Genomic DNA, 14788 nt, shown 5'->3' on the forward strand with positions numbered 1-14788 from the left:
GTAATAGGGTCCCGTTTTACCCTTTGGGTACGGAATCCTAAAAACAATGTACCAATACACTGCTCCATTCAATTTTATTAGCAGTTTTTAGGGTTCCGTACCCAAAGGGTAAAACGGGACCCTATTACTAATTTATTTACCTAAGATTGTTTTAATTTAAGTACCAAAACGAACAAAATTGCAATGTAGTTGTAAATAGGTACATAGTCCTATTGCATTATTTTGTCATTGCATATATCTACGTCGTAAGTAGATATTTGAAAATTTATCAATATCGTGCATAACACGTGGAAGCAGATTTCTTATCTCGATGGCATTTCGTTAATGGCCAATCTACTTAATCCTAACTCGGGTAATTAGATGCGCGGTACTTTTATCTTTGAAAGGCTTGGATTAAGCTACCACCCGGTTATATCCACTTCAAATGTAACGGAGGCTTCGTTTTAACAGCATTTTTATAAATTAGAGTAAAGTTTTGTATTAGAGTCTGTGTGCTGTGGGCTACCTTACATTCCACGACTCTTCTCTTTCCGCACACAGTATAACACGACCGGTTTTGACGACCGGTCTGGCCTAGTGGGTAGTGACCCTGCCTGCGAAGCCGATGGTCCTGGGTTCGAATCCCAGTAAGAGCATTTATTTGTATGATGATACAGATATTTGTTCCTGAGTCATGGGTGTTTTCTATGTATTTAAGTATTTGTATAATATATGTATATCGTTGTCTGAGTACCCACAACACAAGCCTTCTTGAGCTTACTGTGGGACTTAGTCAGTCTGTGTAAGAATGTCCTATAATATTTATTTATTTATTTATAACAGCAGGGGGGCAAACGAAACTTAAGTAAGGTACATGTACTGGTGCTCTACGCGGTCCCAGTACATGTCATCTTGAAACTTAAGTCATTATCAATAGAGGTGACAGCATGGTGTCATCTATTGCGCATCAGCATGTCGAGCACTAGTACGTTTACCTTAATGTATGGAAACATCAGTCACGTGAATTTCAGTAGCATCTATCATTTCGATTGTAGTATATCACAATACTACATGTAGGTAGACATAACTAATAAGTTATAGATATAAATATGTGGGTATGCCGTTCGCCCTTGACCATGTTTTTAGTTTAGAATAAGCCGCCATCGAAGTCACATCGTGTTTCTTTACACCGCCCTTTACATACATATCATTTGGCGCAGTCGGTAGGATACGAACCTACGCTCCCGAAGGGAGTCTGATTTCCATTCAGATTTTTTTATCTTTGTCATCTTGGCTAGGTTAAGCCCCCGTAAGTAAAACAAGTAATAGATTTTAGCACGAAATTACAATAAACTTGTATTTTTATATAAGTATAAGACAAGAGAAATGGGGTAAAAAATAAAGCATAGAATAGAGGACAGATTTAAACCCAAACAAATTTTTAATTTCGGGCCTTTTTCTAGGTTCAAAGGGTAAAAAACCGAGCAAGTGCGAGTCGGACTCGCGCACGAAGGGTTCCGTACCATAATGCAACAAAAAAAAAAACAAAAAAAGCAAAAAAAAAAAACGGTCACCCATCCAAGTACTGACCACTCCCGACGTTGCTTAACTTTGGTCAAAAATCACGTTTGTTGTATGGGAGCCCCATTTAAATCTTTATTTTATTCTGTTTTTAGTATTTGTTGTTATAGCGGCAACAGAAATATATCATCTGTGAAAATTTCAACTGTCTGGTTATCACGGTTCGTGAGATACAGCCCGGTGACAGACGGACGGACGGACGGACGGACGGACGGACGGACGGACGGACAGCGAAGTCTTAGTAATAGGGTCCCGTTTTACCCTTTGGGTACGAAACCCTAAAAACGGGACCCTCTATTACTATGACTCCGCTGTCCGTTTGCCTGTCTGTCAATTTCTATTGCCGCTATAACAGCAAATACTAATAACAGAATAAAATAAATATTTAAGTTGGGCTCCCACACAACAAACTTGATTCTTTTGCAGTTTTTTGCGTAATGCACTTGACCGGTTTTATTGAATAATTGAACTATATTTTTCTAAAATTAACTTACCCTAGAAAACTTTAAATCCCAAAAGTCACTGCCAAATAAATCGTGCGATTTTTTGAACTAGTGCGATGTTACTGCGGTAAGTGGCGACGGTTAAATGCGGTTGTTGCCGAGTTATGTTATGGGTGGTATCGGCAGGCAGGGGCGCTCGAGCGGAAGACGGCCCGCGGCCCACGGAGCTATGCGTGCGACAGCTCGCCCTCCGCTCCTGTCCCGGGACGGAACGGGCGTAAGGGTTCGCATCCACAAGGCATGGAACGATGATAAGCAACTGATAGCATACTTTTTTAATAATAATTTGATGCATAAGTAATACATAGGCAGCCAGTATAGACAATGTGGTTTTATTTGGAAAGCTTATATTTTTATCAGATATTACGTGTATTGATTTAAACTTTAAGATTAAGACGAATAAATCGTATATTGCTTTTACAAAACATTTAATGTAGGTACTTATATTGCATAATCTTAAGCGTGCGTGGAAAGTAAGTTTTATTTTTTATTTTACGATAAAGCCGATTAAATTAAAGGCCCAAATAGTAATTATGTCAATGAGTTAGGTACTATAATGTGCCGAAACCCTTTATCCCACTACACATTCAGTGCATTTTGGGAAACGAAAACACAGTATTGCTACGAAGTTCTACGCCGTAGCCCGTAGCGAATAAATTTCGTATGTAGGGAATTGAATTATTAAAATATAAATAAATAAATTATTATAGCAGAACAGTGAGCAATCGCCTTTACCGCCGTAAGTACGTTCTAGTCTATTTTATTGTGCATCATAACATTCATAACATAAAAATATGATTATGACTATACTTTTTAGATTGTTATAGTTTGTCGTCTTATTTTTATATGTTATGTAACGAAGTTGTCTAAATCTGATCTTGTGCGGGTATATAATAAGATACTTAGGTACCTAGCATAAAAGCTAATTGCAGATATTTACCTAATTAAGAAATAACAGTGACAAGCCTAACATAAATAGTTAAACACTCATAAATATATAGACTTCACTTTTAACTAAAATCAGTTCTACTCGTAATAATCGTATCGATGCCTAATAGGAAAATGTATAAACTCGTACTGAACACTTCAATATGTAAATAGGCCCTAAGGCAAGTGTACACGCTCGTAGGGGCCTTATCAGATAAAATTAAATTATTGATTAATAGGTATCTCAGAAATGGACTTAATTAGAATAATGTGTCTTTGAGAAAGTTACTTAATTTAAGCTCGGGAATGCACTCTTGAAATTAACGGAAATAAGAAAGCACGGTGTATAGTCGATGAGGGGATGTAGACTAATGTAACGTGACAGGTCTCGTTGCATGGTGAAATGTCAGCGTAGAGCGTAGGTGTGTGGGTTCAATAAATGGACCAATTTCACGTAGCTTGTCCAGTTCGTTGACGTGAGCAAACTATCACAATATATTATTTAGCATAGGTATACATATAAGTAATTATGTTATTTTAATAAAAGTTTATTATAAATTAAGTTAATTCAGACTGAGAGAAGAGGTGATTTAGATAATTTAATAAAAGTTGTTCTTTCTTTCTAGTACGCGAGTACTTATAGCATTTATTTACGACATTACAAGTATTTTATATTACGAAATTTGGGAAATTCATCCATAAATTTTACATAACAAAACTTACCTTGTTTATTGGGCTCTAGGTACAGACTCGCGTGAGGTAAAGTTCAGTTAAAATTAAATAAGTACCTACATTACATACAATAACGCCTAATATGGGTCTATCTGTAGTCTGTAGCTCACGAAAGTCGATGAAGGTAAATAAAATGTATAAAATAGATTCCGTCACTTGTTTTGCTTGATATATTAAGTTTTTATTTTTTATTTTTACATGTGAACCACTTCGTAAATGTGTTAGTTTTATTTTAGGCCACAAGGGTACGGCGTTTCATCCGGCCTAGGGACGGGGGAGCAGGGCGGCTGCCCTCGCAGCCAGTCCTTCAGCGCTCCAAGTTGGTGCTCCACGGCCTGCTTGGCTGTCCCGCCCGCGGTCGAGTACTGCTCCACACTTGATTCCCACGAGAACAAGGAGGCCAGCTCTTTCTCTGTACCGAATTCCGGACTGAAAATTAAGATACAATGTTATTTAGTAAATAAAATATAGGCATTTGTAGGTACTTTAAAAAATCAAGTAATTTTTGCAGCAAAATTGAAGTATTTATGTGAAGCCCGGGGGGAGTAGGGTATAGTGCATCACGGATTACGTGCTCTGCACTACTTGCATGTAGGTACAGTCAGCAGCAGAAGTTGCTAAGCGGGTCAGGTGTTCAAAATGATCTTGACGCGACTTTATTTTTAAGAGAATAAGAGCGTGTCAAGGTTATTTTGAACACCTCACCAGCTTAGCAACTATTGCTGCTGACTGTAAGTGTACATACACATAACATTTCTCGCCAATAACAGTAATTGGTTACATTTTGGTCACGTGACCAGGAGAAATTGATTAGTTATAACAACTAATTGATCGTTCCTTTTATGCAAGTGATAGTTTATGTCTACCTTATTGCAACATATTCGTTATGCGGCAATCCTTGCAAGTCGACGCCAAGCTCCGAGGCGCGGCGTAAAGCAACGCCGATCAAGTGATGCGCGCGGCGGAAAGGCACGCCACGGCGCACCAGTGCGTGTGCTAAGTCCGTCGCCAGCATGCCCGGCTCGAGACACCTAATTGCCCTGCTACTGTTCACCTGCAATATGTTTCGATCTAAAAATTATACTCAATAGCTTTTTATTAATAATCACTTAAAAAAATACTAAAACAAAATATAATCCGGTTCGAAGGACCATTGCTTGTATTTGTGCCTTAGAGGCTAGGTTATAAATGTTATAATAGACCTCGAAAATAAAGAGTTGTGCACACTATGTTTTAAACTATGATAAATAGAAATGATAACTTCAGAGAATTAAAATGATAATGATTATTTAGAAATACAAAGTTACAAACCTCCATTGTGCAAATAGTCCCCGCGGTGACTTTGATACAATCGAGCAATCTATCATAAGATCTGAACAATATCTCTTTATCAGACTGCAAGTCCTTATTGTACGTGCTCGGTAGTCCTTTAAGTACACAGCTGAACGAGAAACTGTTTCCAAGCAGTAGACCGGCGGCACCTCGGACCAGCTCCAAGCCATCGGGGTTCCGCTTTTGAGGCATTAGACTGGAGCCAGTGGAAAATTGATCAGAAAGACGGACTATTCCAAATTCTTGCGAGCTATAAATGATTAAATCTTCCGATAGCCTGCTGAGGTGCAAGCCACATAGGGCCGCCCAGTTTAGGAACTCCACTGAAATATAAAGGCACAACAGTAAGTTTGGTTTAAAAATAATCTAAGACCATGCTCATGCTCTTGGTCTGCATGCAGTTTGTTAGGTCCTCCACCTATACAACATGTAGGTCCTTGTGAATGTGACTACACATTAAATAACCAAACAAGTGGTATCGAGTTACCAATATGATCTCGCGAAGAGACGGCGAACATGGAGTTGGGTGTGATATCTTGGAATCCAAGGGACCGAGCGAGCCTGGAGCGGTCGATCGGTAGCGCACAACCCGCTATGGCGCCGCTGCCCAGCGGACACCTCGAGAGACGGCCCATCTGCTCGTCCAGTCTCATCACGTCGTCACGGAGACCCCATGCATAGCTGTTTGATATTTGAAGAAAACAATATACTTATTGTAAAGTATTTAGCGCCTGATGGAATGTATTTAAGTGGAAGTATTTCCCGTCGCTTTTTCACTTAAATCAGTCCCATTTGTCCCCGACTTCTGTTTGGCGGCGGTCACGTGGAGCGGGGACAAATGCGTATACACCTTTAAGTGTGAAATAAACAGGCCGATAGGACTGGACTAGAAGCAAATGAAAATATGTACAAAGTGCTAAGTATAAAACGAACCAATACTCGTACCTTAATAGGAATTGACTCCAACGAATTGGTTGAGCACGTTGGAGATGCGTATAACCTGGAGCGATAATGTTTAATTCGTTCCTTGCTCGCTTGATTAGAACCTGAAAACAAACCATTAATCAATATAGTTGTTGCATCTGACATGCCTGGTATAAATTGTATTTAAGCAGCAGGTATTTAAAAAATACCTCAATAAGCTGCTTGAGAGTGGCACCCAGCGTCGGCAGTGAAGTCAGCATCCACAGCCTAGTATCCGTGGCTGACTGGTCGTTGCGGCTACGTGCGGTGTGCAAGCGCAGCGCCGCATCGCCCGCGTGCGCGTGCAGTCTCCGCTCCACCACTGAGTGGATGTCCTCTTCGGGGTCGTTGAGGCGACCGGATTGGGACAGCTCCTTTTCAATGTCTTTTTCTACCTGGAAATAGGAAAAGTACGTACGTACGTAGTTATGGTACGAAACTTGATACTAGACAGGTATAAGGATCAATATAAGTATTCAGGCTCCTCTTAGAATCAACCTCCGCGTAGCTGGTATCTATCCGTCAGTTTCAGTACGGCAAACCACCGTACCTAACATGTTCTAGAAAATGTCAAGAGAAAACTCAACGTACTTTATCAAGTCCACTTTGGATGGCGCTGTTATCTTGTTCAGACAGGTGTCCGCTACGGTGTAACTCGCGCGCCCAGGCCCGGCTGCCGGCGATATCTTCTCTGTACAAACGGGAATCGACTGCCAGTGAGTCGTTCAGCCGCCGTAGTACTGCTGAGGGCTCCTCGGAGAAGCAACCGCCCCATAGCTGGTATCTGTCCGTCTGTTTCAGTATATAGAAATTTTAGAAGTCAATTTTAAATAATTAGGTATGTGTGCGGATTTAGGAAACTTACCTACCGTCTGCTCGCCTTATGAGTTTAATTTAACTAAGTATATACCTATCTGATAAGGCGAGTGCTTACAGTAAACGAAGAGGCAAGTCAATAAAACATAAAGCAAAAATAGTTAAAAATGGTATCCATGAGAGCAAATACCGTGTCGTGCTTACATTAAGACCTCTTAGCAAGCGTATGATTCCAAAGTTGTACCACTAGCGCAGTGATCAGCTGACGTGAAGAATAACTCAAATGCATAAATGCAAAATACTGTACACTTGTGACAAGAAGCGATAATTTCTACTGTCTAATAAAGAAAACCTTTCAGAACGGGTGTGATAGTGTGGTGTAGAATTATTAAAGTAGGCAGGTAAGGTAGGTACTTACGTTAGACATCGAATATGCTTCTGACCGTATCGAAGTAAAATTACAAAAAATTGTATTTCTTTTCCTTGTCAGTCAACGAATTTAAACATACTGCTAGTACGAAACAGCTGCGATACTGAAAGTCTAATAGAGAGATGGTTCATGAGGTTATCAATACTTATTCATTAACGTTATCTCGACGCTGGTAACTTTAGTGCAGCTTGTACAGAAATTTTGAATATAAACGGTGTCACTGTACGGATGAAACGAAAGGTCAAAATAATAGGAGTCGGACTAGGAACTACCTATCGATTTGATCAGTTGTATTGTATGTTCAGCGAAAATTTCGGAAAAAAAATCGATTTTGTGTTCTGAACCGTACTAAACTAAGTTTTGTAACTTGACTCATTTTAATAGGTATATATATAAATGTACCTAGTTAACTTTTATACTATGATTTTTTGTATAGGTGTGCAAATAAAGAGATACATAGGTACTGTACTGAATCGGAGTCGAAAATGACCTTTCAAAGTAATGGCCACGATAACCAAACCTACTACATAATTGACCGAGCGTTAGCGAAGGTCTCCCTTTCAGCTTGGGCAAAAATGTTCGTATGTCCGGATGTTCTCCTCTACTGGTCCCAATTCTCAACAGATTCTCGTAAATATTTGTGAACAGGTTCGATGAATATGAAATAGTACCTATTTTGTGTCGATTCAGTTTTTGGAAGGTTTCCAAAATGACGGAAACATACATTTAATTTAATTTTAAGGCGTACGCGCGAGGTGTAATGTGTTTCATTCAGTTTACAAATAGTAAGCGAGATGACGCTGCTCTGAGTGTAGTTAAGATTTTTGCATGACTGATGAGTAAAGGCGGTGTTAGTAGATTAGATAGCGCTTGTTCAAATAGCCCGCGCCTTCACTTGCACCGGATACAAGCACACGCAATTCTAGTGCAACAAGGCTGAAGATACTGCCCACGCTAGTAGCTCACACCTTGCACATATGCACTTGTATGTTTCACCTACTGCCGGCCCCGTGTGCAAATAATTAACACTAAAACGGCTAGTCTGTGCGGAAAGAGAAGAGTCGTGGCAGAAACGGGAACTAACATTTTAAATTTTATATGGCAATCAATCCTTTGACACCTGTCTTGTAAAAAGTAAACAAACTTCTGTCAATGTATATTTTTATTAACAAAAACCGCAAGTTTTATGTATAAAATATTTTCAAAACACGATAAAACCGTACATAAAACCACAAGGAAAATTATATTTAACATTGTTCGGTTTTGTCAGCGGGAAGAAAACGGCTAAACGCCGACTATCGACTTACAAAAAGTCGCGGAACGTGTTTCCGCTATTCGCGGGTATTGATGTTGTATTTAATATTAAATAATTACCTATTTAATAAGCCCCCTAAATAACTTGTCTCTGGTACATAATCGGTAAGTATATTCATTCAAAATATATTAATTTTCATAAATATGCATCATTCATGATCTTTAAAATAACTGACAAATAGTCTTGATACTTGCCATTTTATGCATATTTATATGTAATTTCTTTTTCAGGATTGTGTAAAAGTATCTACGGTATCTAGAATAAAAGACCGCTAAGTAGGTGATATGCAAGAATTCGTAATCTACGTGCCGGATTCAAGCACATCCAGTTCAGATGAAGATAGTTCTATGAGTATCCCTGGTTGTTTTGAAGGTGTGCCCTTATTTTACCGCCAAATTTTTTGCAGAATTTTGTTATACAGAAAATTATTAATAGAATAATCGAATCACACATTTTTGTTACAATTAATTCTGTTTCTTCGATTATTCATTTCAAAGAAACATATTTTGTAACTTCTGCAGAAAATCTGCAGAAAAATTTACGGCAAAATAAAGGTAAACCCGTTTTGAAGCTAGCTCAAACATAAAGTGACATTGAATATTTTAATTCAGACTTCGATTACAAAGAATAAAACTTTTTCTTATAAAATATTTCTTCATTTGTAAGTTCCTTTACTAGGTTCTGAATAAAACTTTTTCTAATAAAATATTTCTTTATTTGTAGGTTCTGTTAGTACATAATACAAATGTACACATACATTACAAGTCAAGTTTACAATGGGTGAAATATATCCCAGATAAAATTACAGTTCTATTGCCCAATTTCTACCCGATCTACCCGGTTTTAATAACTGTTGGACTGCACAGATTAGGCAGTACATAAATGAGACTCGTATCTTGTTTAGTACTAAAATTACAGTTGTATTGGGCAGATTCTTAACTAGTTTTAGCAGTTTTGTCAATCGCAGTCACTTTTCAGTATCTGAGATATAAAAACAAGTGTGTTTTAAAAAGAAAACTGGTGCCTGCGCTAAATCAGAGCATTGATTTGACGAGCCGACACCACCACCACCAGGCTCCGTTTAGTAAGCCGTGGTAAAAAACCGGAACAAAAGGGATTCAAGTATCATGACCTTTAGTGTCGTACTATAATCACGTGACCAGTGTTGTCAGCATAGCAAAAACCAGAAAATAGCACTGGCGCGCCCTCAAATCCCACGACTCTTCTCTTTCCGCACAGACTCTACTACCCGGTCAGTAACGAGGCTTCGGCGGTTCAATACCACCCCGGGCAGGCGTGCCTCACTCCGTGATTTCGTCGCTTTGCTACAGGTAGCTAAAAGTACATCCGTTCGGCCCCAATTTTGGGGTTTGCCATAAGCCGCGCGTGGCGCTGTCGCCACCTAACGGCCATATCTGTGCTGATCGTAACAGACGCGTATTGTTAGAGAGTGAGTCTTCTGTACTTAGTACTATTATTTATTCTGTGCCCCGGGTTAGAAACCAGCACACTTTGTGGCAAACCACCTCCACTACTTTGGAATCTAGCAAGGTCGTAAGTTCGTCGTAAGCCTCGGGTCCGAACGTCTAGTACGCGCTTAACTCATCATACAAGTATCCGAAGAGTATCCGAACGTCTCATGCGCGACGAGTTACGAAACGTCAAAACAGTCGCAACTGTCAAAACAAAGTGGTTACCCGAGATAACCTATGTTACCTAAGCATATATGCTTAATCGATTAATTATTATCTTATTTTTCTGAATTGTATAGGAACAATAATATGATTTAAACTGTGTATAACTTGATCTGCCTAAATAATTCATCCTTACGGCTTAAAATGGAAGAGATCGATAATATCGCACGTAAAGACAAAATTGAACCGGCTAGTTTTCATCAATGCACACTTTTTGATATTAAAGTGGACCCTGGCTTGAAAGATGATGATGGCAATGAATTTCCAAGGCCATTTACGAAAAACCAGATGCGCAAATGGCTGAAGAAAGTAAAATGGGAGAATCACAAACAGGAAAAACGAGCTAGAGAGAAGGCTCGCGCCAAGCAGAGGAGACAGGAGGCACGTGCAGCAAACATCGATCTAGGGCCCAGCAGAAAGTCATTGAAGAAAATGAAATTTGAGAAATCCAAAAAGTCCACAGGAATTATAATTGATCTCAGTTTTGATGATCTAATGATAGAGAAGGATAGGTTCAAAGTTATAAAACAAATTTTAAGATGCTATTCTGTTAATCGAAGATCTGCTTCGCCGTTGCAGTTTCATATCACTGGTTTTAGTGAAAGAGCTAAATCTGAGATGTCACGGCATAATGGATATGAGCATTGGGATGTAAGTTGAGTAACTATGCTTTCTGTTTTTAAGTACAGATAAATATGTATCTAAATAGTTTTCCTGGCAATCAATTGTCATCTTCAATTTACTTTGGAATCCAATAAGAACAATTAGAATATATTTGGTTAAAAAGATTTGGATCAAGAAACTTTTTGTTTACAGATCCAGTTTCACAGTGAAAGTTATTTGGATCTATTTCCTAAAGAAAATTTAGTTTACCTCACAAGTGAATCAGAAAATGTAATAGAAGATTTTGAAGAAAATACCTATTACATTATTGGAGGACTTGTGGACCATAACCAACACAAGGTACTGACACCAACATATATTATTATACTCTTTGACTGACACAATTGTGTTAGGACACACAACACACCACTGGTTGTACCATAGTCCTGATTTTTGACAGATGTGTTGTTGTTTTTTAATTTTGTGACTCATCATCATAAATTACACTTTCTATTTTACCTTTTTTATTACAGGGATTGTGCCATAAAATAGCTCAGGAACAAGGCATTAGACATGGACAGTTACCACTTGACAAATATGTGAATATGAAGACTCGGAAGGTTTTGACTATTGATCATGGTATGAAATAAAACATACATACTGCAATTAATAATTTACTTGAATGATAAAATGCCCAAATTGTTTTTTATTTTGCAGTTTTTGAAATAGTTGTGAAGATTAGCGAGGGAGTGCCATGGCAAGAAACATTGCTCAAAGTTCTGCCACTTCGGAAAGGTGCTCATATTTGTGACAATTCAGTCTCAAATACAGATGACTCAGATGGATGAAGTAATCATTCAAGTTTTATTAATATTTTTATTGTTACTAGTTCATTATATTAATGTGTAAGGATAATACTGAGAAATAAATTATTATATTAACAGTTAACATAAACATAATAACAATATTTTATTTATTTATCATATCACTACATTTACTGAATTAAAGCTTTCAATTAAGGTAACAAGCATATTTATAAGTAGTTTTATGGAAAACATTGAGGTCAGAGTGAAAACTAAAAAGTATCAATAGCACAGAGTATAATTTACTATTTGAGATTATGTTTTTGTAAAAATTGTTGAATGAGTGGAGCTATAATTTCAGGATTATTCAGATGAACATGATGTGTACCAGGCACAAAGTGACATTCAAAGTTCTTATTGTTTTTCTCGAGTAACTCCCTCATCTCGACAGAAAACGCATCAGTTGCATAAGGTGAGTCAATTGCCTTTACGTATAATGTAGGGCATATTAATCTTTTAGCAACACCTTCTACAAACTTCTTATCTTCCGGAGTAAACAAAATGTGTTTTAATCTAGCATCTCTAGAGAAATAAAATTTATTTGGGTCTGCACTTGAAGGTTTTAGACCTCTGGTCATTAAGTACTGTACAGTTTCCAAGGCGACGGATTTTTTCGTGCCCATATGCCAAATCATTTTTATTTCTTCTTGTGTATAGCTAGGTGGCTCTGTCCCCAATCGTTGTTGGTCTGCTTCAAGTTTCTTTATGTAGATGGGATATCGCTCAATGACTGCGTCTAAGTCATAGTCGTCCGCGATTAAGCTGTCAATCGCAACATAAAAGTCGACGTCATTTGGGAATATGCTAGCAAATCTCATACTAGCAATGGAGCCCATCGAGTGCGCCAGCAGTGAAACCTTGTCCCATTTGAAATAATTCTTCAATACGTATATCAGCCTTGGTAGTTCCCAAGGGTAGTAGTGAACACCTGAAAAAAAATTTTGGTTGGTAGTGCTGTTATAGATACGAGTGGTGTCTTAATTTTAAAATAACGGAAGGAAGGTAACCAAAGAATAGGCCGGCCTAGCCAAGGTCACAATCGCTATCGCTTCGACAACGAAAACCATTATGTCTCTCTATCACACTTCCATATTAGTGCGACAGTGACAGTTGCGTTTCGATCGCTACGGAGCGTAAGCGATCGGCATCTTGGCTACGCGGCAGGTTCTGTCCAAGATCCGTTAGAAAACAAATCGTAAAAATCTTAACTATAATTTGACATGGTTCTATCGGTGCACATAATATTATACTTGCGAATAGGTACTAACCGGGAGGAATGTGATAAGATAATCCGTGTCCAGGGAAATCTATCGCCAGGATCGGACGTTCCGAGTTCAACATGGGAATCAGCGGGTCCCACGTGCCCGCGTTGTCCTGCCAGCCGTGCAACGCGAGTATAGGCCGGCTGTTGTTGTCTTTACCCTTCCATAGTTTTGCAGCTAATTGCCCACAACGTAGTGGGATTTTTATCTCTTCAAACGGGGCCTGAAACATGCGCATAATTGTAAATCGAAATATTGAAAAGATCACAAGACGGTTTCAGTCTATGGTTTCAGTTGTGTAGTGGTTTAGAGGTTTAGACATAATACAATATAATTTAATACATTTTAATCAAAAAGTGCCTCGATAAGAGGTAGAATTATAATCTCCAAAATTTCAATATAAATGAGGCGCCTGCTAGAAATACAAGAGCAAAATTTAAACCACGGTTGATATTATCGATCATCCGTGTAGAGGCGCTTTTCGGTGACACTTCTAACTTCTGACGAATACTTTTTTTTTTTTTTTTTTTTATTATTTTTATTTATTTATTACTATTATTAATACAAGAAATAACCTTATGATCTAATTCAGTTCCCTGCAAAACTGTTTACACAGTTTGTCTGCAGGTGCGAGTCTCTGATATAATTACTTACATACGTAATCAATGTAAAATATTATAAAAACTAACATCATACACTTAACTAATATAATCAGATATACCTTACTTTACTTGGGTGACATTTGCAGGCACAGGCATGCAATTGTCACCCAAGCATTTTCAATAGGTGCTGCTTTACTGCTGTTTTAAATCTAGTTTTATTGGGCTCGAGCCTGATATTTTCTGGAAGACTGTTTAAGAAATATGGCAACCTTTTTTTTAGAGTTCGGTCTCCGTAATAATTGGTGACGCGGGGTATTTCATATTTTTGCACAGCCACTGATCTTGTATTATGTTTATGTTCTACTCGTGTCGAGATTTGCTCTTTATTGCTGTGGTTGTTAATTGCTAAGAGGTATTTGTGTTTTAAACTGACCGGGAGTATTTTACAAATTTTAAATAGTTTATTATAATTACCTTTACAACTGTTTCTAGTTTTTTTATTGACGAGTAACTTTAAGAATCTAATTTGTAGCGCTTCTACTTTATCTATATACGATTTAAAAGTGAGACCATAGCAATCAAGGGCATAGCTTAACACGGAATCAACTATTGCAAAATATAAGCACTTTAATACATTAATTGGTACTTTAAAGCTACTTACATACTTACTTACCCATTTTCTTGTGTCTTATTATTAAGCGTTACATTTTTGAGTAATTAATAAAATAACATAATAATGTAAACATAACGTACCTCTTTGGTGCTAAGGTTCCTATGATAAATGCTCCCTAATGGCCTTATGGGCTTTATTTTCTGAACACTAGGGTTCAAAATTAAGTTTAAAAGCAGCCGTTTGGCCATAGTGACCTAATGCAATACCCGCGTATAATCCGTTGGTTAAATTAAATGCTTTATAGATAAATTTAGTTTTTAGGTACCTAATTTATTCCCGTTACCAATATCTAGTTAGGTTATGTTTTCTTATCACACGACACGATCGTAAAATAAAATCTAAATGATGAATTTCAAGTTATAACACTCGCGTTACTTGTTTAACTATGTCATTGCACAATGCTACATTAATTTTACGCGAAAATTGACTTTTGACTGAATGAGTCATGACGCGTGCGCTGTGGACTTTGGTAGATTGCTCACTGTAGTAGTAAAGAGTAAAGCGTACAGGAAG

General features: G+C 38.0%; 3 protein-coding genes across 3 annotated transcripts; 1 reads left to right on the plus strand and 2 right to left on the minus strand.

The window, feature by feature from the left end:
* Window positions 1–3931: 3931 nt before the first annotated feature.
* LOC134665582 (argininosuccinate lyase) lies at window positions 3932–7348 on the minus strand. The gene is made up of 8 exons (XM_063522551.1): window positions 7252–7348; window positions 6609–6809; window positions 6188–6412; window positions 6000–6100; window positions 5542–5735; window positions 5034–5377; window positions 4589–4776; window positions 3932–4151 (listed from the first exon to the last, which is right to left on the minus strand). Exons 1-8 carry the CDS (start codon window positions 7258–7260, stop codon window positions 3950–3952), a joined length of 1464 nt encoding a protein of 487 aa, XP_063378621.1. The 5' UTR covers window positions 7261–7348; the 3' UTR covers window positions 3932–3949.
* A 2915-nt stretch (window positions 7349–10263) lies between these two features.
* Window positions 10264–11849, plus strand: LOC134665145 (tRNA methyltransferase 10 homolog A). The gene is made up of 4 exons (XM_063521988.1): window positions 10264–10923; window positions 11089–11235; window positions 11409–11514; window positions 11593–11849. Exons 1-4 carry the CDS (start codon window positions 10417–10419, stop codon window positions 11721–11723), a joined length of 891 nt encoding a protein of 296 aa, XP_063378058.1. The 5' UTR covers window positions 10264–10416; the 3' UTR covers window positions 11724–11849.
* Window positions 11829–14769, minus strand: LOC134665144 (probable serine hydrolase). The gene is made up of 3 exons (XM_063521987.1): window positions 14356–14769; window positions 13007–13223; window positions 11829–12666 (listed from the first exon to the last, which is right to left on the minus strand). Exons 1-3 carry the CDS (start codon window positions 14461–14463, stop codon window positions 11984–11986), a joined length of 1008 nt encoding a protein of 335 aa, XP_063378057.1. The 5' UTR covers window positions 14464–14769; the 3' UTR covers window positions 11829–11983.
* Window positions 14770–14788: the final 19 nt, after the last annotated feature.

Source organism: Cydia fagiglandana, chromosome 6 (assembly GCF_963556715.1).
Source record: "Cydia fagiglandana chromosome 6, ilCydFagi1.1, whole genome shotgun sequence".
NCBI lineage: Eukaryota > Metazoa > Arthropoda > Insecta > Lepidoptera > Tortricidae > Cydia > Cydia fagiglandana.